The sequence below is a fragment of the Octopus bimaculoides genome, chromosome 1, assembly GCF_046866305.1.
Source record: "Octopus bimaculoides isolate indiv1 chromosome 1, ASM4686630v1, whole genome shotgun sequence".
Taxonomy (NCBI): domain Eukaryota; kingdom Metazoa; phylum Mollusca; class Cephalopoda; order Octopoda; family Octopodidae; genus Octopus; species Octopus bimaculoides.
Genome location: NC_142928.1, coordinates 90,409,792 through 90,432,930, shown reverse-complemented (window position 1 = coordinate 90,432,930; position 23,139 = coordinate 90,409,792). Strand labels below are relative to the sequence as shown.

The 23,139-nt window shown below is 34.4% G+C and overlaps 1 protein-coding gene across 5 annotated transcripts in view; it reads left to right on the top strand.

Moving 5' to 3' along the window:
- The window catches only part of LOC106874234 (5'-nucleotidase), a 380,910-nt gene that overhangs the window by 334,222 nt on the left and 23,549 nt on the right, over positions 1-23,139 (top strand). For all 5 annotated transcript variants that reach the window (XM_089353809.1, XM_089353803.1, XM_089353794.1 and 2 more), the window contains 2 exons: positions 19,664-19,803; positions 23,040-23,139. The exon at positions 23,040-23,139 is cut by the window's right edge and continues 26 nt beyond it. In XM_089353809.1, coding sequence (XP_089209935.1) covers positions 19,664-19,803; positions 23,040-23,139 — 240 coding nt within the window. The remainder of the gene's footprint in view (positions 1-19,663; positions 19,804-23,039) is intronic.

Genomic DNA, 23,139 nt, shown 5'->3' with positions numbered 1-23,139 from the left:
ATAAGAGTTTACATGATTAGAGCTGATACAGAAACGTTACGGCTTGTCGTTTGATGTCCTAGCATCTCTCCCATCCACCACCTTAACAATCCGAAAAGATGAAAGGCAAAGTACAATTAGGAAAGTATTGACCTCAGAGTGCAGAGCTTAAACAAATTTCGCAATGAATTCTACCTAATGCTTTAACGACTCTACCAATTGCTCTTACTCACACACACACACACACACACACACACACACACACACACACACACACATGTAAATTATGAGTTAGAGGTGATGCAACCGTCTAAGGGATAAATGTATCCGTAGGCACTAATGGTGTATTACCTCACTATGTATAGGCCTTGTTATAAGGTTAACAGTAGTTGGTAATTTAAATAGTAAACCATGGTTTAATATATTCAGATAAGAAAAGAAATAGACCAACAATTAACAATTAGAAGTTGATCATTGGTACTGAAAGGTCATAGTTTAATTGTAGTTAACAAATATTTACAGCTGTTTCAGTTTGTTATTTTTGAAATAAATTTTCATGTCTCTTGTTCCATTTAACAAACATCGTCAGAATGATTTAGTGTTTATCATCGGAATATAGACAGGAGAAAAAAGAAAAGAAAAGGAATAACGAAAACGGAAAAAGTTCGTTGTCTTGAGGCTTACATTTTTGTGTCCTTTAAGGTTTCTCGTGTGTGCATATTTCTCCAATTAGATGAATGGAGCAATAAGTCGGGAAAAGGACTAGTTGACCGACAGTGTTAGTCGAAAGAGTTATACCTGGTAGTAATCTCTGGTGTCGTTAATTGTAATAAATAGCGCTCTTTGAGAACGCTAGATAAGTCCCTGTGATTACAAATAATGCCCTTGTTAAAAATTAAGGATGCTCTTAAAAGTCTAAGTGCGATATACGATATAAATAAATAAATAAGAATGTTGTTATGTGCGGCACGGGCAATCTACTCATTAATATAATTAAAAACCAATATAGTCGGCTAGAATAGGCTAAATTGCTCGTTTAATCGTGTTTATATTAGTGGCAACACCTATCAATTAGTATACTAGTCAGTGATCTAACTTTAATGTGAATATATTAAAGGGAATTATAGCTCGTGGTGTACATCGTACATTTAAGATAAATAATTCAGTTATACCGGTAATTTAATTTAACTGTGATGCGATACTAAATCATGCTCTGTGGTACGGAGAGGGTCAAGGGAAGGTAATCAGATGTTAGGTAGGTCAGCTCATAACCTCTAATGTATATATTAGTGTTATTTAGACAATAAAAATTTATCTTTATATGAGCATGTTAATTTTTCTATTCTCGTTTATTAAGTAATTCTGATTTGACCATTAAAGTGAAGAATTTCTCATTACAGCGTTTATGCGTTTATTTTTAAGGTTATATGAAGATGTTTTTGTGTAGGATACGCTATTCTAATCTCTAATTAATGTTATTATCTTTAAGGTCTCAGATGTAACTACTTAATCCGGTAGAGTTAGCTTTATTTCTTTTTCTGAAATTTGAGGGATGGGAATTATATCTAAGTTTCATTTCAGTTTTAGTTGCTCCTATATAGGTTTTCTTGTACTTATTGGAGAATATATCTCATTGGAAGATTACATTTTTAGTTTTACATTTATTCAAGAATTTACAAGTGCTTTTATCTCTGCAACCACTTAGATTAGTAAGATTATCTGTTCCTATGATATGGTGGAGGGGATTATTATTTAAAGGTGGTTGTCCGAATTTTCAGAGGGCGAGTTATTTGGGGGAATCACTTATTATATCAATCGATTGGTTGTTCTGCTTTTTATTGTTATTCTTCCTAGTTCCATAGAAGGAGTCTAGCTTTTTATTCTTGAAAGAGGTTATAATAGTGGCTAGGTTGCTAGTTAGGCGGTGGCCTACTCAAATTTTATTGCTAAAGATTTTTGAGTATTTCCTATTCATATTGCAGTGCTTATTTATGAGTTTCATTATAGATTTAATTATATCTGTTTTTAGTTGCATCGCGAATGGGATTATTAGGATGTTATCCTTATTCCGCTTGTTAATTTTAATATTTTTGTTTTTGGTGTAAAAACTGCCCTCAGCATTGTTGTAGATCGTAAATTTATGGTTATAATTATTATTATTATTTCTATTATTATTGCTATCAGCTTTTGTAGGGTTGTTCATATTCAATTTATTTATTTTATTTACCTTGGTATTATAATTACTAACAGGGATTTTATTGGTTCTTTTAGGTGTATTATTATTATTATTATTATTATTATTATTATTATTATTATTATTATTATTATTATTATTATAACCATTATTAGTATTATTATCGTTAACATAGCTACTGTTGTCATTAATATTATTATGAATCTTAATATTCTTCCTACCATTTTTATTGTTACTACTATTATTGTTATTGTTATTCTTTTTGTGATTATTATTATAGATATCTTGGCTATTATTACTACTATTACAATTATAGATATTTATGTTATTCGGGTTATTTTTATTAGGCTTCAAGTAAAGGTACATAATTTTTTGCTTATAACCTGCTTTTTCCAATGGAATGTTATAGTGTTCCTTATACTTATTGAAGATATCTTCGTTTGGACGAGAGATACGAAATTCTTTTATTAATACCCTGTACAAGCCCCCTTTTGATAAAGTTTGGGTGGTTGCTATGCGCATTAATATATTTGAGGTTGGTATTAGGTTTGATGTACAGTTCATGTAATCCCGTAGTTAACTTGCAATTGGCATCTAAATAGTTAATAGAATTATCCTCTTTTTCTATCGTGATAATTAATCCAAACCGTCTAAAGACCTTATATAATTTTTTCTTTAGTAGTTCAAGCCTCCTATTGGAGGCGTTTTTAAGGAATTATGGTCAAATACCCACGCATCGTCTTTGTAAAGGCCTCCTCTAATCTCTGGGAATTCTTTGTGTAAATAAGATAATAGGTAAATACCCACTAAATCAGGTACCTGTGCTGAGTCTGGGACACCCATGGTGATGGGGAAATAATTTGAGGTGTCCTTCCTTACCCATAGTTTGTTATCGAATTTAATTATAGACTTCCTAGCGTCTATGATTACCTTAATTTCATTCATTGCCAATTTGGTATGATTTTTAGAGAAAATCAGAGCCCTATTTAGAGTCGTAGGGTTATTAATTGATGAGTAGTACTTCTCGATGTCTATTTGTCGGAACTTATATTGGAGAACCAGTTAAGGGCGTCGTGGGTATTTGACCATAATTCTAGTAAGATAAATTTACTTAGCTCACATAGATCGGATTTATTAGGGCAGATTAATCTAACTTTCGTGTCTGTTAAATTTTCTTTATGGTCCTTAATTGTTATGCGAGGTCTGGAGGGTGAGAAAGGTTCAGTTTTCTCTTCTATGTTGTAGTTGATTATAATCTTCTTGGCGGATAAGTTCAAAGATCTTAGAGTGTTATTAGGCAATATTTTGTATTGTTTCATTATTTCTTTGTACAACAACCAGTGGTATCCAAATTATATGAGTTCCTGGTTTTGTCGGAGTGTACAATATTTCCCTTTTGCGATTTCAGTTTGTGTAGTAGGTCCATTAAGCTTCTTTTGTATGTATTATTCCTTAGTGGGTGTCGTCAAAATTTTAGGTTCTTAATAGTATCCCAAAGTTCGTTCTCAAATGCGTCCAGGTAGCTGTTTGGTAGTAGTGTTTTTCGGTGAAGTCTTTGCTGTTGTTGTGATTGGTAGTCTCTGTTCGGCTATTTTTATCGTAGAACAAGGCTCTCCATCGTAAACAGTGGGTGAAGTCTGTTAATTTTGCAATCACTTCTTTTAGATATACTTCTTTCGGTGGAATCGGTATAAGCTTTAATGATGCTTCTATTGTTATTTGTTCCATTTAACAATTAGATGCTTGGGTATTTTCCAGCTAATGCTGTTTAGCAAGAAATATATATGAAAATTTCTAGAGAAAAATTATGAGTTAGAGGTGATGCAACCGTCTAAGGGATAAATGTATCCATAGGCACTATGTATAGGCCTTGCTATATGGTTAACAGTAGTTGGTTATGTTATTTAAATGGTAGAACGTGGTTTAATATATTCAGATAAGAAAAGAAATGGGGCAACAATTAACAATTAGAAGTTGATCATTGGTACTGAAAGGTCATAGTTTAATTGTAGTTAAAAAACATTTACAGCTGTTTCAGTTTGATTTTCTTTTTTTCGAAATAAATTTTCATATCTCTTGCTCCATTTAACAAACATCGTCAGAATGATTTAGAGTTTATCATCGGAATAGAGACAGGAGAAAAAGGAAAAGAAAAGGAATAACGAAAACAGAAAAAAGTTCGTTAGTCTTGAGGCTTACATTTTTGTGTCCTTTAAGGTTTCATGTGTGTGTATATTTCTCCAATTAGATGAATGGAGCAATAAGTGGGGAAAATGACTAGTTGACCGGCGGTGATGTCGAAAGAGTTATACCTGGTAGTAATATCTGGTGTCGTTAATTGCAATAAATAACGAGACCGCCATATATATTTCTTGCTAAACAGCATTAGCTGGAAAATACCCAAGCATCTAATTGTTAAATGGAACAAATAACAATAGAAGCATCATTAAAGCTTATACCGATTCCACCGAAAGAAGTATATCTAAAAGAAGTGATTGCAAAATTAACAGACTTCACCCACTGTTTACGATGGAGAGCCTTGTTCTACGATAAAAATAGCCGAACAGAGACTACCAATCACAACAACAGCAAAGACTTCACCGAAAAACACTACTACCAAACAGCTACCTGGACGCATTTGAGAACGAACTTTGGGATACTATTAAGAACCTAAAATTTTGACGACACCCACTAAGGAATAATACATACAAAAGAAGCTTAATGGACCTACTACACAAACTGAAATCGCAAAAGGGAAATATTGTACACTCCGACAAAACCAGGAACTCATATAATTTGGATACCACTGGTTGTTGTACAAAGAAATAATGAAACAATACAAAATATTGCCTAATAACACTCTAAGATCTTTGAACTTATCCGCCAAGAAGATTATAATCAACTACAACATAGAAGAGAAAACTGAACCTTTCTCACCCTCCAGACCTCGCATAACAATTAAGGACCATAAAGAAAATTTAACAGACACGAAAGTTAGATTAATCTGCCCTGTGATTACAAATAATGCCCTTGTTAAAAGTTAAGGATACTCTTAAAAGTTTAAGTACGATATACGATATAAATAAATAAATAAATAAAAATGTCGTTATGTGCGGCACGGGCAATCTACTCATTAATATAATTAAAACCAATATAGCCAGCTAGAATAGGCTAAATCGCTCGTTTAATCGTGTTTATGTTAGTGGCAGCCCTATCAATTAGTATTTTAGTCAGTGATCAAACTTTAATGTGAATATATTAAAGGGAATTATAGCTCCTGGTGTACATCGTATATTTAAGATAAATAAATCATTCTCACGATATTTCTTAAATGGAACGAGATAGATGCAAATTTAGTTAAAAAATAACCAAGTGAAACAGGTGTAAATTTTTTTAGCTACAATTAGAATATGACCGTTTTAATACTAGTGATCAACTTCTAATTGTTAATTGTTGCTTCATTTCTTTTCTCATATGTATGTATATGTATATATATATATATATATATATATATATATATATATATATATATATATATATATATATATATATATATATATACATACATATATATATATATACATACATATATATATATATATATATATATATATATATACATATATATATATATATATATATATATATATATATATATATATATATATATATATATATATATTGTTTCAGTTACTCAACTGCAGACATCCTGGGGCACAACCTTAAAAGGTTTAGTTGGATAAATCGCTGCCAGGACTTATTTTGGAGTAAGGTTATTATTCTTGCAGTTGCTTTTGCTGTGTCGCTGTTACAGAGATGTAACAGGCAAATAGAAAGTCCCACACACATAGATATATTATATGTACATATATATGTGCTTGTTTGTGCATATATATTTATATAAATATATATATATATATATATATATATATATATATATATATATATATATATATATATATATATATATATATGTGTGTGTGTGTGTGTGTGTGTGTGTGTGTGTGTGTGTGTGTGTGTGTGTGTGTGTGTGTGTGTGTATACATACATATTCATGCACTTATGTAAATATATATATCTGAACATAGATAGGAGGTTGCGTCTTATTCTCTATCGAGGTTGACTCTCTTTTGCCGTCCTTTCCTTTTTCTCTTAATGTAGTGAGCCTTTCTTTAAAGGGCTCTTACATCAATAATAAATCAGTATTGCCATACCATGGCTCTACCTGTCATACATCGGCGGCATATCAACGTAGGACGTGGCTGCATGAGTCACCGGAAAGTTGTGAACCTTTCAACCCGTACTACCCTATTCAGCTCCTCTACGATTGAGAAAACAATGTTGATGGGAAAGTCACGCTGGGCAAAATATTTAGCGGCATTTTGTCCGTCCTTATTTTTCTAAGTACAAATTCCACCATGGTCGACTTTACCTATCATCCTCTCTTGGTCGATATGTTAAGTACCAGTGTTGAACAGTGGAGTCGATGTAATCGACGAGCCCCTCCCTCGATATTGCTGACCTTGTGCCAAAATTTGAAGCCAGTATTTCATTTCCGTCATTTACTTGTTATATTTATATCACAGCAACGAAAATAATACTGCTTGTTTGTAGTTTCAAGAATTTCTGGTCCTGATTTGCGATGAAAAAAAAAATAATAAACAATTAACACCAAATTTTATATTGACAAACCTTTCTGCAATATGGGTGCTACTCTCAAAATATCTGAGAGCAAAAACCTAGCAAAACAAAGACTGTAAACATTGTAATATGATACGCCCTCTATAACATCTGTCAGTTTCTCGTCTGAAATATGTTATAGGAGACATGTAATAGAGTAGAATGCTGAGAAGGTAAGCTTGATTATAATTCAATTTGGTTTATTCATTGTAAGATTTTTATCCTCCTAAACTCTGCTGTTACACAGTAGGCTCAGAGCTGATTCGCACTGATAGAGATGTTATTGGTAATGAGTACGCCCAGATAACTGCAACTTTGTCTGTTTAGCATCCTGAATCAATATTTCAGTTTTGTTTATGCTGATTATAAGCATAAACTAATGAGTGTCCTGGGTTTCTCATACTTCAAATCCTCCCTTTCGACCTCACCGAAGTAATCAAAAGGAAAGCAAAAAACAAGTACACCTAGTACCAGTTTGGTTTCAAGACATGACAAAAATGATATTCCCTCCAATATTTATAACAGATTGTGTCTCACTTAGCCTGGTATTATCTCAAGCACTCAAGAGGCAATGGAACTCTCTGACCTACAAATGGAGGTCTGTTGAATGTTACTGTTATTCGACTGCATCACCGTATTTTTCTCAGCTAAACAATGATTTGAAATCAATTGCTATTAAATTTCTCTGTTTTTCTCCATTTGACGAAATCTTTATTGAAACAGAATCTAAACGGCTTTTTGATAATGTTATTGAGCTTTCAGTTTCTCCATTGTGGAATCAAGTGGAAGTAACAAGAAACAGTGGCAAAAGATTCCTTGTTACCGACTTTTCACAAACAGTAACTTATTCCTTCTAGTTAGCTATCCACTTTTTAATAATGAAAATCTCATGTGTTCTATTTTCTACAACATATTCTATAGCAAATTGGATCTGAATGCAACATACTATCAGATTTCTTTCCTCCATGACGGTAAGAATATATATATGCATTTAAGTTGGCGGACGCTTATTCTAGTTACAAGGTTACTATTTAGTTTAAGTAATACCATATGCACTTTTCAAAGAGTGATGGATAGCAAAATCATTATTAAATATCGAGAAAATTTACGTCTATCTCGATTGCTGCTATTGCTTTGGGCAAAAACTTTAGAGAAATACGATGAGAACTTGGCTCATTTTATTTCAGTTACTACGAGACTCATCTTTATACCAAACAACAGCATTTATCTTCTCCACCAAATATCCATCTGTTACTTAAAACACAAAAGAGAAAATATTTCTGTGCAGCCTGGCTCGGATACATTAATACTCTTCACTTACTATTCAACATCAATAATGCTAAAGAATTTCAACTTCTACTAGAGTTGTTTATTTAGTGCAGTACCAGGCTGTTTTCTTTTTTGGAACTAATTTCATTCCTAAATCCAACTTTTTCATACCAAAAACGTACATCTATATTAATGGCGCTTAAAACTTCAATAGTTAATGTCTACTCTCTCCTACCGTCTCGCACCTATTTTACATGAGATTCCTCTTCCTTTTGAAATTGTTGCTTCACGAACTACAAATTCAGTGTCACTTTCTTTTCCAGAACTTTCTTGCCCAGAACAAAAAATTGCATCAATGTTTCAATAAATATCAATTGAAGACAAAGCAGTAGTTATTACAAAAAATAGGATGGAAATGAAATAGGAATCGAAAAATCTTTTCAATTTCATATTTCATTACAAAAGTAAAAGGAAAACCTGACTAATACCCTTCGTTGGCTCTCATTGCTGTGCAATTATGACGTAACTTAAACCCTGCAAACATAACATGGCTCCTGATTCTCATACCACATACTTGAAAGTTTTTCTGCCATTCTAGGGTGACTCCATTACGATACTTTTTTTTAGTCAGAGCTAAAAAAAAAATTGCAATTTTATTTAGATGTTGAAAAACCTACTGGAAACTTACTATAAACTATGAAGTTTAAGGAAAACAATAATGCCCATTATTCAACAATTTGATCAGGTTTCGGGGAAATCGCTCCATGCGACTGGGTCCTATTAGTGCACTGCAATTAACAGACTTTATCAAGTGAGTTCTCTGAATCTGAACAAATGAGTTCTCTGAATCTGAACAAGTGTGTTCTCTGAATCTGAACAAGTTCTTCTCAGTCACATTAATCTTACCACTGACTATGAACCAAAGGCCAATCACTTTAACGTTACTCATCATCGCTATATTCATCTCAAACACTCATATGGTCAAACTAATGTCTCATTTGACGATACAAATCTATCAGGGAGTCCAAGTTCTACAGGTAATTGATCAAGCTTTCGTTCGAAGGTAGTCGTATTACTGAATGCCTCAAACATCAAATTCCTGAAGAATCCATACAAGCAAGCATTAAGCCCATTGATGGATATTCCGCACCGATGAGTGTATCAGTAGCATATCGTTATATGAGCCTATGCATATCAACATCGATTCGGTTATTAAAAAGAAAGTGTCATTCAACAAGGAAAAATTAAGTACCAAAATAGTAATTCTTTTAAGCGGGGGTGAAATCCTTATTGCTACTTCCAGTTTAAGTCCATTGAGGTATACATTCCTTGAAGGCTTGCAGTCATTTGCAATAAATTGAGACACATTACAGATGGGATTTGAATAGTAAAACCTAATGTTTTTGTTGTAAACATCTCTCCAAACATTTGGTTCCCGACAAATGTTTCTTGTTCCAACAACTTAAACGTTTCATTCTTTTATTCGATTTCAGACCAGTCACTAACAAAGTGGCAAGGCTATTTTTTTTTGTTTAAATCCAGACAACCACTGATGTGTTGTGGAAATGTGACATAGTTAGTGGGTATGCATATTATAGTAATATAGAATTGTACTTCACTCGTGTATGTGTGTAACTGTGTTTGTATGTTACATCCGTATTCGATTATGTGCATATGTTGAGTCAATACGGGTACTTCAAATGGACAATCCCTAAAATATTTAACAAATTTTCACTGCATCACGAATCGATTATATCTGGAGGATGCAAATCAATTTGCTTTACTCTTTCCAGGAGGACTTCAACATTTCCACATTTTTCTACAAATCTGTTGTTACATAACCTGTGCGCCTGTGATAATTGGTGTAAATGAAAATCTATATCATGGATATAAAAACTGCAAACTTCTCATCACTTCACCAATTTTAAACTCGACATATCCAATCGCCGGCCAGCTGAACTCCATCACCATCCGTAAATTTTTGCTTCTCGTTTCATAGAACATTGTCTGGTTATTTTTGTACAACTCCTGATAAAATGGTTGATGTCTTCCAAACTGGTATTGCATTACTGACATTTTCTCTTAAAATGTAATTGTTTGGGATACTTGCCCAAAGGTGGTGAGCTAGTAGAATCGTTAGCACGCCGAGCAAAGTACTTAACGGCGTTTTGTCTGTCCTTACGTTCTGAGTTCAAATTCCGAGGAGGTCAACTTTACCGTTCGAACTTGATAAAATAAATACTATTTGAGTATTGGGGCCGATGTAATCAACTGGCCACCTCCCCCAAACTTGCTGGCCTTGTGCCAAATTTTGAAACCAAAATGTCATAGTTTAGAGGCATGATTATTTGCCTTCTTGATCAAGTACTTAGTAGCTCTTTCCAGTTTTTGGATGGCAAAGGCATAGTCTCCTAGTTGAGAGGTGTTGTATCTCTCACAGATCCAGGACAGTTGACTATACCTGTCAATACTGTTGGCTGTCTCTAGTTTATGTGATATGTCCTCATGCACAATCTTCCACTGATGCGATAAGTATTTCACCTATTAGTCTTTGCTTAAGTACATTAGTCCAGGTAACTCCAGGTAACGATATTTACGCAGATATCTGATTTCCACAACTGTACACAGGTTCTCTTCTCTATCCTAAATCGTTATATCAGATCTATTGTGTTTACATTTTATTGTGGTTTTCACTGGGACATTCTACCATTACTACTTTTATTATGGTTATGGCTTCTACCATACTGTGGGTTATTTCTTTGTCCTCGGGGTTCCTCTTTCGGCAGATCTCGTTATACAGTGTCCTAGCTACACCAAGCCTCATCGGTAAATAATACCGTGGTGACATTTTTGGACAACTGCTTTTGTTTTGGTTGATATCTTCGGTGTTAACTCCAGAAAGTCTGCATCGGTTTTCACATTTTACTGCTTTTCCTGCATGTGTCCCTTTTGTGCATCAGGTATTTGATATATATATATATATATATATATATATATATATATATATATATATATATATATATATATATATATATATATATATATAAATTTTGTCTATATATATATATATATATATATATATATATATAAATTCAAATTACGACAAACGTAAATAAACAAACGAAGTTTGCTTTTAGAAGCGTTAAGATGTCTTTAGAAAGTTAAATGATTTTTTTAAATTCTCAATCGCAGAATAATGCTAATAATATAGCCTGAACAGCATAAACTACCCCTATTTTGCAGAGAAAAGTGTAGGTGGCTAGCTGTGGACACGAACTCACATCCCCGTGATTACATGTCACGATACGAGCCACCTACACTTTTCTCTGCAAAATAGGGGTAGTTTATCTTGTTCAGGCTATATATATATATATATATATATATATATATATATATATATATATATATATATATATATATATATATATACATACATACATTTAAAAGAAGAAGAAAATGGGGATTGGGGAGTTAATAATTGTTTGTTAATTACAGCAAATTGGTCAGCAAATTAGTGAAGATTACCAATTTACTGTTAATAATAAACAATTATTAACTTTCCAGGAATTTTTCGAAGGGAGGGCACAAGGTCAGAAGGGAATACAATTCCAGGAGAAAAGTGCGTAGTAATATTATTTAGAAGGGCGCACTTCTTTTTTTTTTTGAAGGGGGACACGTGCCTGTCAGCACCCAACCGTGGGCCCACCTCTGATATAAATATAGTATAATTATATGCATATATGTGTTGTGTGTGTGTGTGTGTGTGTACATGTACTTATGGATCTGTGTGTGTTGTGTGGTGGTGGAGTTTGTAAAGCTTAGCGATACCTTTTAGCGAAAATTAGATAATTTCAAGAAGTTTTACATTAAATATAAATGAGTTTTATTCAGTTCTATATTTAAGAATTTAGGAATTATATACATTGACGGATATTTGTCCTTATCTTGTTTGTTGTTACCACAACGTTTCGACTGATATACCCTTCAGCTTTCATCAGGTGTCTTGGGAATATTTCGAACCTTGGTTCTCATTCCTAAGGTATTTTTCGATGTTATTATTATTATTATTAATATTATTATTCAGATAACTGCCTGGAATCGAATTCATAATATTGGTGTTAGTAGCTCGCGTTCTTAACCACTACGCCATATTCCCGTGGGTGTTATTGCTTAATATTTTAAGAAGATGAGAATCTAATTTCTGTTTCGCGTGTGAAGAATATCAATATAAACATGTCCTCGCCTCTATACAGATAACAACACAGTGTTGTCCTCTCATCTGAAACAGATGTAGAATTACACAAGAAGAACTGAGAACTTTCATGTTAAAGTAGATCTGTATTATGAAACAAAAAAAAAATGCGATGTGGCAATCCTATAGCTCGGCCGATATCGAAAGTTTGAATAGGAATGTAATTAAATGTGTGCTTGTTGTGAATGCAGTTCTTGTTGAATTATCAAATTTTTGAAATCTAATTCAGGCGTAAAGATTAACCATATTTTGGCTTCGTTCCTTTAATTATCTTATATTTTGGGGATAGTTTATCGTTTATTTTACATTTTCTACTCTTACTTTTCTTACACTTTCAGTTTTCCCGTCTTACGATGTCCTCCATCCTAGCAACAAATTACTATACATACATCTGTACATACGTACATACATACAGGCATGCATACATACATACATACATACATACATACATACATACATACATAAATGCATGTATATCTATGTAAAAACATATGTACATATATATGTTTATGTATATGCGTGTATGTTTATATCTGGAGGCGCAATGGCCCAGTGGTTAGGGCAGCGGACTCGCGGTCATAGGATCGCGGTTTCGATTCCCAGATCGGGCGTTGTGGGTGTTTATCGAGCGAAAACACCTAAAGCCTCACGAGGCTCCGGCAGGGGGTGGTGGCGAACCCTGCTGTACTCTTTCACCACAACTTTCTCTCACTCTTACTTCCTGTTTCTCTTGTACCTGTATTTCAAAGAGTCAGCCTTGTCACACTGTGTCACGCTGAATATCCCCCGAGAACTACGTTAAGGGTACACGTGTCTGTGGCGTGCTCAGCCACTTGCACGTTAATTTCACGAGCAGGCTGTTCCGTTGATCGGATCAACTGGAACCCTCGACGTCGTAAGCGACGGAGTGCCAAGATGTTTATATCTATCTATCTGTCTGTCTATCTATCTATCTATCTATCTATCTATCTATCTATCTGCTTGGCTGTCGTCGTATTCGTCTGCGTAAGTCTAAACAATTTCTTGTATTTATTTATGTGTATTGATATTGAATTTTTGTCAAAAGTTGGTTAACAACACCTGCTTTCGTGTGAGCGAGTCGCTCGCACAAAAAGATTTCTGTTTAAGGGTGTATTTTCGAATACTAAATTTCATTAAAAAAATATTTTTTCAATCTGTGCTGAAAAATGGATAGCTTTTCTGAGAATGCTAGCTTTCCTGTGTCCGAATTAGGCATGAATGCTTTTCTCCCACTGACAAACACTGCAAGACAGAAAGAAAGCATAAACTTACATTCACACACACACACACACACACACACACACACACATACACACACACACACACACACACACACTCACACACACACACACACACACACACACACACACACACACACACGCACGTACGCCCCCCCACACACATATGGAGTCAAACAACATCGTTAAAATTTCTGAAATTAGCGTCCCTATTAAATAGGAAAAGAAAGTAACAGTAATGAATACATATCTATCCATACCGTCGCCACCACCACCAACACCACCAACAACATGAAGAGACAAAGCAACTTTGCTTCAGTTCTGAGGTTAAGAAAACAAATCGTTTCATTCACTCCCCTACAATTGAACGAAACCAGATCGCTTTTATCAAAGAAGGGTAGAACTACAAAACTCAATACTCCGCCAAATATTTTAGAAAACGTTAACAAAAAAAAACAAAAAACTATCATATGTAAGACAATAAACTTGAAAACGAGAACGCCCGAAACCATAAACCAATAAGCAATTGAAAAACGTCTAAAGCCGATATGGGCACACAAAAAATACATCACAAGTGGCAAAAGATTTGCCACAGTTGAAGTCAGATTTGACACAGTGGAGCAAACAGAATCTTACTCTACACAGTCACTAGAGTGCGAAGAAGTCATAATGATTCTTTCATACCTAGGTCATCAGGTTATAAAAATAAAAATTAAAGATGTGCCCCCTGAAATAGAAGTACGATGGCTATTGTCAGCCATCTGCTACAATGTCGAGGAAGTTATTAACATCTTAGAAATTGCCGTTCTCGAACAACAAAGCTGTATAGGTCAGGCGTAACAGCTCTTGGTTCAAGCCGATCAAGAACGATAGAAAATGTGCCACGTCTTATAAAACTGCCGGACGGTACCACCTTACATGCGGCCGTTGAAGACAGAAGACCACGCTGTCACCTTTGTGGCAGTAAAAACCACCTAAAAATTGACTGCCCAACGATAAAGGAGCAACAGCAGGAACAACAACAACAACAACAACAACAACAACAACAACAACAACAACAACAACAACAGCAGAAACAACAAAGGAAAGCTCTACTCGCAAACCAGCACTGTTACCCACACCGCCATTAGCACAACTGATGAGAGAGCTCCACGAACGGATGAAACAGCTCCATAAAACTACAAACCAACTCACCCAACCCAGCTAATCAACACAACCAACAGCAGAAGCAACACCACCACCACCACCACCAGCAACAACAACAACAACAACAACAGCTACAGAAGTACCAGGCCTGCGGCGAATGGCGCTGAGGCCCGTTACTATAAGCAAAAGGAGGGTCCCTGATGTTTATTTAAAGATTGAGCTCCGGAAGCTCTTGACTTTTACCAGTATTTCATGCCTTAATATCACTCACGTTTTGAAGAGCTGATTCCCTTCGTGAAATTTTCAGTAGAAAAAGGCCTTCAGCAATCAACAATAGCAGTTTCAGAAAATGAAATACATATATAATTATTTGGATAATTTACTAAAAGTTTACTCACCTTGTTAAGAATTACTTTATCGTCTTCAGTGATTAAATTAAATGAGAAATTTCATTACTAAATGAAACCTGTTTCACCAATTTTTTATGCAAATGTTTTCAATATTTAACGAAAAAATAATGTTTCCCACGTGTTTGCACTCAATACAAAGAATAGTTAGGGCATTCAATCTTTATTGTGTCATCGTGCTCACCAAGAGTCTCCTGTCGAGAGTTAGTTTGCTAACTGCAAGATCTCATAACTGCAATCTACAGAATATTCGGAGTGCAATATATACCTTCGGACGAGTTTAATGAAAGGTATACATTTTTATTCTTTAAAAGTCAACGTGACCACTAATATTTACGAACCTATGATGCATGTATTGTCTTTTGGGTGCCTTATTTCACATGATGAAATTTACTTCGGGTATTTATTTAGTAATCTTCTGCATGCAAGATTATTCTCCCCTTCTATCATGCTTTAGTGCTTCTACACAACTCAGACGAATCGATTGTCATTCTAACAATCACCGAATCAGTAACAATAAAGAAGATATTCCGTTCGAATTCAGATTTTGTCTCTTCAGAGCCCCGACAAAGATCTTGCGTGCGTTCCCTTTGTTTCATCATCGTATTTAATTATACCATTAATGGTTTTTGTTCAGAGGTTGAGAAACAGTATTGATTTACCACAAGTCATATTTCAGCAGGGTTTGGTGAAAATGGTCTCCTGGGCCATTTTGTCCAACGATTATCTAACAAATCGTATTCTCTCTGAGGGATTCACTTATATGAATCATTAAACAGTGATGACCGTAAGAAAGCTGATGAGTTGTTTGCTCAACTAAAAATATGCAACTTCCTCCACGTAACATACTGCAGTATCTACTGCATGTAATGCCTGACGCAGGAAAATTACAGGCAAAATAAATGGACAGATATGTATAGTAAGGTATCATTATACATGACAGGCATGTTGGATGCGTTGTCACAACTTACTCCATGACGATTGTAAATAAGCACCTCAAACTGTTCGAGTTTCTCAATAATTCATTGACCATCTTCTTACAACATTCAACAAGGTCAGTTATTTTTAGCGTTTTGACAGAAAAAAGTCATTATAAAATTGTTTTTTGACGTAAGCGTGCCCAAACACGTCGAATGCTTACACAGAGCAGGTCTTACAGCCATATCATCCAAACCGACCTGGTGAATCCGGGCTTAGTTGCTAGTATATATATATATATATATATATATGACCGGGAGCAAAGCAATATACAAGGAAGACTCAAGATATTCAAGAGAAAACAGATCATACTTCCAGAAAATCGTCATTCGCATTCAGCAAGCGATATCATAATTAGTCCGTGAAAAAAGAACTCTCTCCGACTCAATGGTGTCTTTGATATAACCAATGAAACAACTGGGTATCAGACTCAACGAACCAGCTCCCCTACCATATGATCACATCCAAGATGCGGTTAACCAACAAGTTTAAATCTAGATATATAGAGAGGCCACGTGATATTGGTACTCACATGATCACACTGTATTTCCGGGTTTTGTTGCTCATGAACTCCTCTCTCTTTTGCATATAGATTTGCCAGAAGTCCTCCTACACCACACATCTGATAGCTAACCTTTCCTCGTCGACCTACTTGTTGATGGCCCTTATCTCCTCTTTGTTGTTATCGTTGATAATATCCTGAACCTGCTGGTGATACCGAGGGTTTGTAATGGCTTGTAATGAGTCCTGAAAAATATCCCCGGATACGCCAGTTTTGTAAGCTTTTCTGTTATATAGTTGGCTCACAATTTCAAAGGCCAATGCTGATTATGTTACTCAAACAAGTGTGGCGTGTGGAACAAAAATGGTGGAATCCGTTTGACTGTTTACCTGAAAATGACAAACAGTGAGGTCTCTCAAGAACAATTACTGAGTACGACATGATTTGAAAAGTAGGTTAGCAAGCAATACTGAAATTGATGTATGTCAAATCAACTGAGTGATACTGAGAACTGGTGAATTACACATTCGAGGATAATTGGTGTGGTATTTTCCTTGGTTGAAGAATAATTCCTTTCCGTAGCTTATCGCAAAGATAAGGAGCGTTGGATCCAGTTATGATCCAGTTCGAGCTAAACATATTGCAAAGCTCTGAGCTTCGAAAGGAACAGATGAATGATTTCAAGTTCTCTATTTTACGAGGTCATGTCAAATTTAAATTGAATAGTAACTGTGCATCATATTTTGGATGAAGTAAGAGTCGCAAAATAATTTTCAATCATGGTTTATACAACAGAAAATGCTAGCTGAAAATGTGAAGCAGAAAACGTCCTGTATTTGTTGTTTTGTTAAGACTGATGCCAAATTTACCATTCAGGATTGATTTTAACCCTTGTTGAATGTTGTAAGATGTGACTTATTCACGAATATACCAACACTAGCGTCACTAAGGGTAATATTCTCTGTGAACGCACAAAAGCGTTTTTCAGAGTTATTTACTTTGAATTGTTATCTCATATGTGATTAGCCTGTTATTACTTAACATGCTTCACGATTTTAGTATACATAATACCTTATTAGTATTTCCTCCTAAGTTTTATATACTCTGGGGACGTATTAAAGCCCTTTTCAGGGCTACTTTATTTGAATTCTTACTATCGGGTAATTAATTTCATGTTATTCATAACTGACTTCACAATTTGGGTATTCATAACTTATTGGGAATTTTAAAAACAAGATCCTGTGTTCGTATGTGTGTCTATGTGCATATTATGTGATGATATTTCCTTATACTTAAAATTTTCATGTAGGCGGCGTTAGTTAACCGGCCTATTTTGTGCATCTGAATTAATAGAATGTTAATCAGGATAAATAATAGTATTTAGGGAATTTTGATTTCCTATCTAAGTGTTGATATATTTGGACAAATCAATGGTCAAGTGGTTGGTCATGTGGTCAATAAAGCATGTTTTGTAGGGGAAATGTAACAGAAGGTGGTTCTGCTCTATAATCAGAATTAATGTGTTGTATTGATAGCTCCTATTCTTTCTGACTGCTATCAATGTGTGATTCGACTTTAAGGTTAAGCAGTTAATTAATCGTGTGGCTGGTAACGTTGTCGGTCATGTGATTGTTCATTTGGTTTGATATAATAGTGATGTCTGTTCTAGTCGTCAGTTTTCGCTTTCTACTTGGCCAGCAAGAACTTACGCATATAGATGCAAGTTGACATCAACTCAGCTATTCTGTTTAGGATTGGAGAGAGAAGACGGATGATGTGTAGTATCGATGTGAGACAGAAGTCACAGATCTTGATTTCATTTCTATATGAATTTATCTGCCTCATTATTACGTATGTGGTATTTCTGCTCATTACTGCATCATTTGATTTCCAACTGTATTTTGATAGTTCTGCCGTGTTTGTTAGGCAGTGATAGAAAATTAAACATCATTTTGTTAGTACAAGCAGATTTTGAATAGGTTATGCTTAGGTGTTATTGTTACATCATTTAGTATACTCAGCTTCTTTTGTGGCATTTGTCTTTCATGAGGTATGCATCTGTGTTGTAGTAGTTTCATGTCAATACTTCTCGTTGTTGATGTTAATGTAGGCTACCTACATTGTGGATATTATCTGTTGGATATGTTCCTTATACAGTTGAAGCTCAATTTTAGTACTTTTACCATCTGTCCAAATAGGAAGTGTTTGGTAATGGGCGAGAGAAAGTTCTTCCAAAATTATTTTGTATTGGTGTTGAATGGTAGGTTGTACTTTATAAGATTCCTGTCTCTCATGTGTTTGGCGTTACTATTTCACAAGACTATCAGACACATGATTAGATCTAAAGAGAAATCATTTACTGCTGCATGTCAAAGCCACGGACGTCGTAAAAAAGCATAAATGACAGCGTGAACAATCACCAAAACGACCATATCAGTAATTACATGACAACTACTTGATAAAATCATACAAAATATTTAAATCACATGAGTGCTGTTCCATTTTCATACTTTGAGACTCACGATCGGCACACCGTAGAAATGATTTCGATTAAAACATACAATTATAACAGATTCTACACACTACACTCTTCTAACAAAGGTGTGTACTGAACACTTTGCATTTTTGCAGAAAAAACACGAATCCACAAATATCATATATATATATGTATATACATACATATATATATATATATATATATATATATATATACACATATCTCTCTCTCTCTCTCTCTCTCTCTCTCTCTATATATATATATATATATATATATATATATATATATGTATATATATATGTATACTATATATTATATATCTATATCTATATATATATATAGATAGATAGATACACACACATACATATATATATATATATATATATATATATATATATATATATATATATATATATATATATATATATATATATATATATATATTTATACGCATGATTAGTTACATGTCGTATGTAAATTTCTATCATTTGTCATTTTAGATTTTGGTGTTGACCGTCTTCTAGAGCTGTCTGAGAAATCAATGATTCCATGGTTGATGAGCAATGTAACAGACAACATAACTGAGAAACCTCTTGCAAATGGAGCCCTTTCATACATGCTGGAATGGAATGGGAAGAAAGTGAGCCAAATTTCTTTCTCTTTGTTTTCTTCATATATTATTTCTTTATTCATCTTGTAATAATAATAATAATAATAATAATAATAATAATAATAATAATAATAATAATAATAATAATAATAATAATAGTGGCATATTCCCTAATGAGAAAAGTGATGTAAACTTGGGTGCTATGGTTGTAAATATCAGCTTCTCATCAATAAGATTGTCTTAAACGACAAAAAAAAACTTGTTGATAGCCTGGGTAGACTATAAAAATGCTTCTGATAGTCTACCACATAGCTGGATTAAGAAATGTCTGGAAATGTATAGAATAGCACCTACTCTGCGAAACTTCTTGTCTGTAAGTATGAAATTATGGGGAACCACACTGACTTTGAACAGTGACAATGACTCTCTCAATGCTGGAGATGTCAGAATTTCATGTGGCATTTTCCAGAATGTCTCTCTATCTCCACTCTTGTTTTGTCTAGCCTTAATACCTCTCTCGAAATTGCTCGATGATGTACAATATGACTATAAAATGTTTGATAAAAATATAAGTCACCTTTTTTACATAGATGATTTAAATCGCTTTGCACAAAATGACCAACAATTTGGCTTCGATACATGTGCAAAAGCTACCTTTATCAAAGGAAAATGACAGAGAAACATCCAACGTTAATCTTTACCAGCAAAATGCTATAAAGGAGTTAGAACCAGCGTAGAGCTACAAATACCTACGGGTGTTTGAAGGTGATGGTATCAAACATTCAATGATGATGGAAAGGATCAAAAGAGAATGTTATCGCAGGGTAAGGGCAATACTCAAGACAGAGCTGAATGCAAGAAACACAATCGAAGTGATGAATACTTTAGCCATACCGGTTGTGACTTAGAGTTTTAATATCATTAACTGGTCAATTACTGGAATATGTAATCTTGACAGAAAAATACGAAAATCGTTGAGCATATAGAACGACTTTACCAGTCAAGAAAAGAGCGTGGCCGTGTACTTTTACAACTGGAATTAACAATAAAGATTGCCTTAATTGGCTTCAATACCTACCTGAAAAACTCTGATGACTGGTTGCTAACTTGTCTTAAAGTATGAAAACAAGAAAGCATCATACTCAGGCAAAGGAATATCTACGTGAATTCCAAGTACAATAAATCCCAGAATTAGACGTACTGGAAACAAGTACAGAAAACGCTAAGCGTATGAAAACCCGTACTAAAATTTCTGCCTTAGGTATTCTTACTGATAAATGGCAAGAAAAACCTATCAATAGCAAATACCCAAAGAGAGCGAATAATGCCTATGTTGACAAAGCCCTTACCCATCAATGGTTAGTGTCTTCTGGCTTAAAATCAGGAACAGAAGGAATTATTATAGCAGCCCAAGATCAACGTCTACCTACAAGAAGCTGTCAGGCCAACACATTAAAGAACGGCAGTAGCCCAACATGTCGTGTATGAAAATAACAAAATGAAACCATTGATCATGTTATCTCTATGTGCAGTCTCCTTGCGCCTACAGAGTATCTCCACGGGCATGATAGAACAGCACAGTATATTCACTGGGTAATTTGTAAAAACCTGGATCTGCCTCATGATAAAAATTGGTGGGAACACAAACTACCTCCAGTACTTGAAAATGATCACATCTTACTCCTCTGAAACTTCACCGTTCAAACTGACAGAAAGATAGATGCGAATAGGTCAGACATTATATTGAAAAACTTCAGACAAAAATCATGCCCCCATATTGGTATGACTGTCCCAATCGACATAGATGTATATCAAGACCTTCCAAAAAACGAGCAATTATAAAGACCTTGAAATAGAAATTGGCAAGATGTGGAACCTCAAGACTAAAATAATGCCTGTTGTCATACGTGACCTAGAAATGGTAACAAAGCGAGCTGATTCCTACCTAGCTCAGTCTATTCTGTTGTGTGTATATGATGATAATAATAATAATAATAATAATAATAATAATAATAATAATAATAATAATAATAATAATAATAATAATAATAATAATAATAATAATGATAATAATAATGTTAATAATAAGATTTTCTTGGCATAAAAGATGGGCTACAGCAAATATGCTGCTTAATACCACAGACTTGCTTATCAGTTTGACCTTAACCAGTTGAGCATGTCTCTTAGTCGCTGACAATACGTGCATCTCTAATCACGAGCAAAACTAGTGGGGGGGAGGAGCATCATAGCCACGTGCTGAGATGAATTCTTTGGGGTTTGGATAATTCAACACTGGAAACATGGGTGTTTCGTTCGATATCCTTAAACAACCTTTATTCAGGGACCTTTTGAGCGAGATGGGCTACTCAACATGGAGAAAATTCTAACAGGGCCCCACTTGCAAGGTCATATGCTGTTTATTTTGATATGAGGTTACCATGTCGCACACATGGTTGTGATGCATGTGTCTTCTGTACTCTTATCAGACGGATAGTCACGATGGGTTTACTGGGCTTCGTATATTTGTACCCCAGTGTCACTCTGATGGTATGCACTGCTCTCTCACTCAATAATAATAGAAACACCAACACCAACAATAATTAACTTAGCTGTATAAGAAGCTTTGTACAGCTAAGACATATATATAACGTATTGAAGGTGGCAGAGACCTTATACAACTAGAAAACTATTATAAAATAACCACCATAGAATTACAGAAATACCTACTTCAGAAGCAAGGAAACCTGATAGCCACAAAAGACGAGCAAAACGAAGCACTACAAAACAAAATACAAAAAAGAAGTCATAGTATCTGACAACTACGAAGGAAAAGAAGAAACAACAAAAGCTGTAAAAAACTGAAATTCAAACTAAAACTGGAACAATAACGTATCGTGATTAAACGATGGTAAGAAAAGCCCCTAAATGGCAAATATATATTGGGTTAACCTAAACAGAAAAGAAATAGATAAAGCAAAATCCCAACAATGGTTGAGAAGCTCAATACTCAAATCAGGTTCATTGGGAAATATCCCTAAAATTTTGAACAGATGGATAGAGGAAATTAGAATAAAACCTTATGAGTCGGTATGACTCAAGAAGGTAACTTTACCGTTTCAGTGCCTGAACAATTCATCTTCCACGTTTTGCGATACTTATATAGACAACTGACACATCCGTGCCTTTTCTGTTCGCTTCTTTTATACTTTTGATTAGCTTTTATAATTTGTTATGATGAGGTAATAAATTTATTTTGTATGTTTTAGATAGGTCTAATTGGACTTGTAGAAAAAGAATGGATTGCTACATTAGGCACACTTGACCCTGAAGATGTAACATTTCAAGACTTTGTGGCTGTTGGCTCAA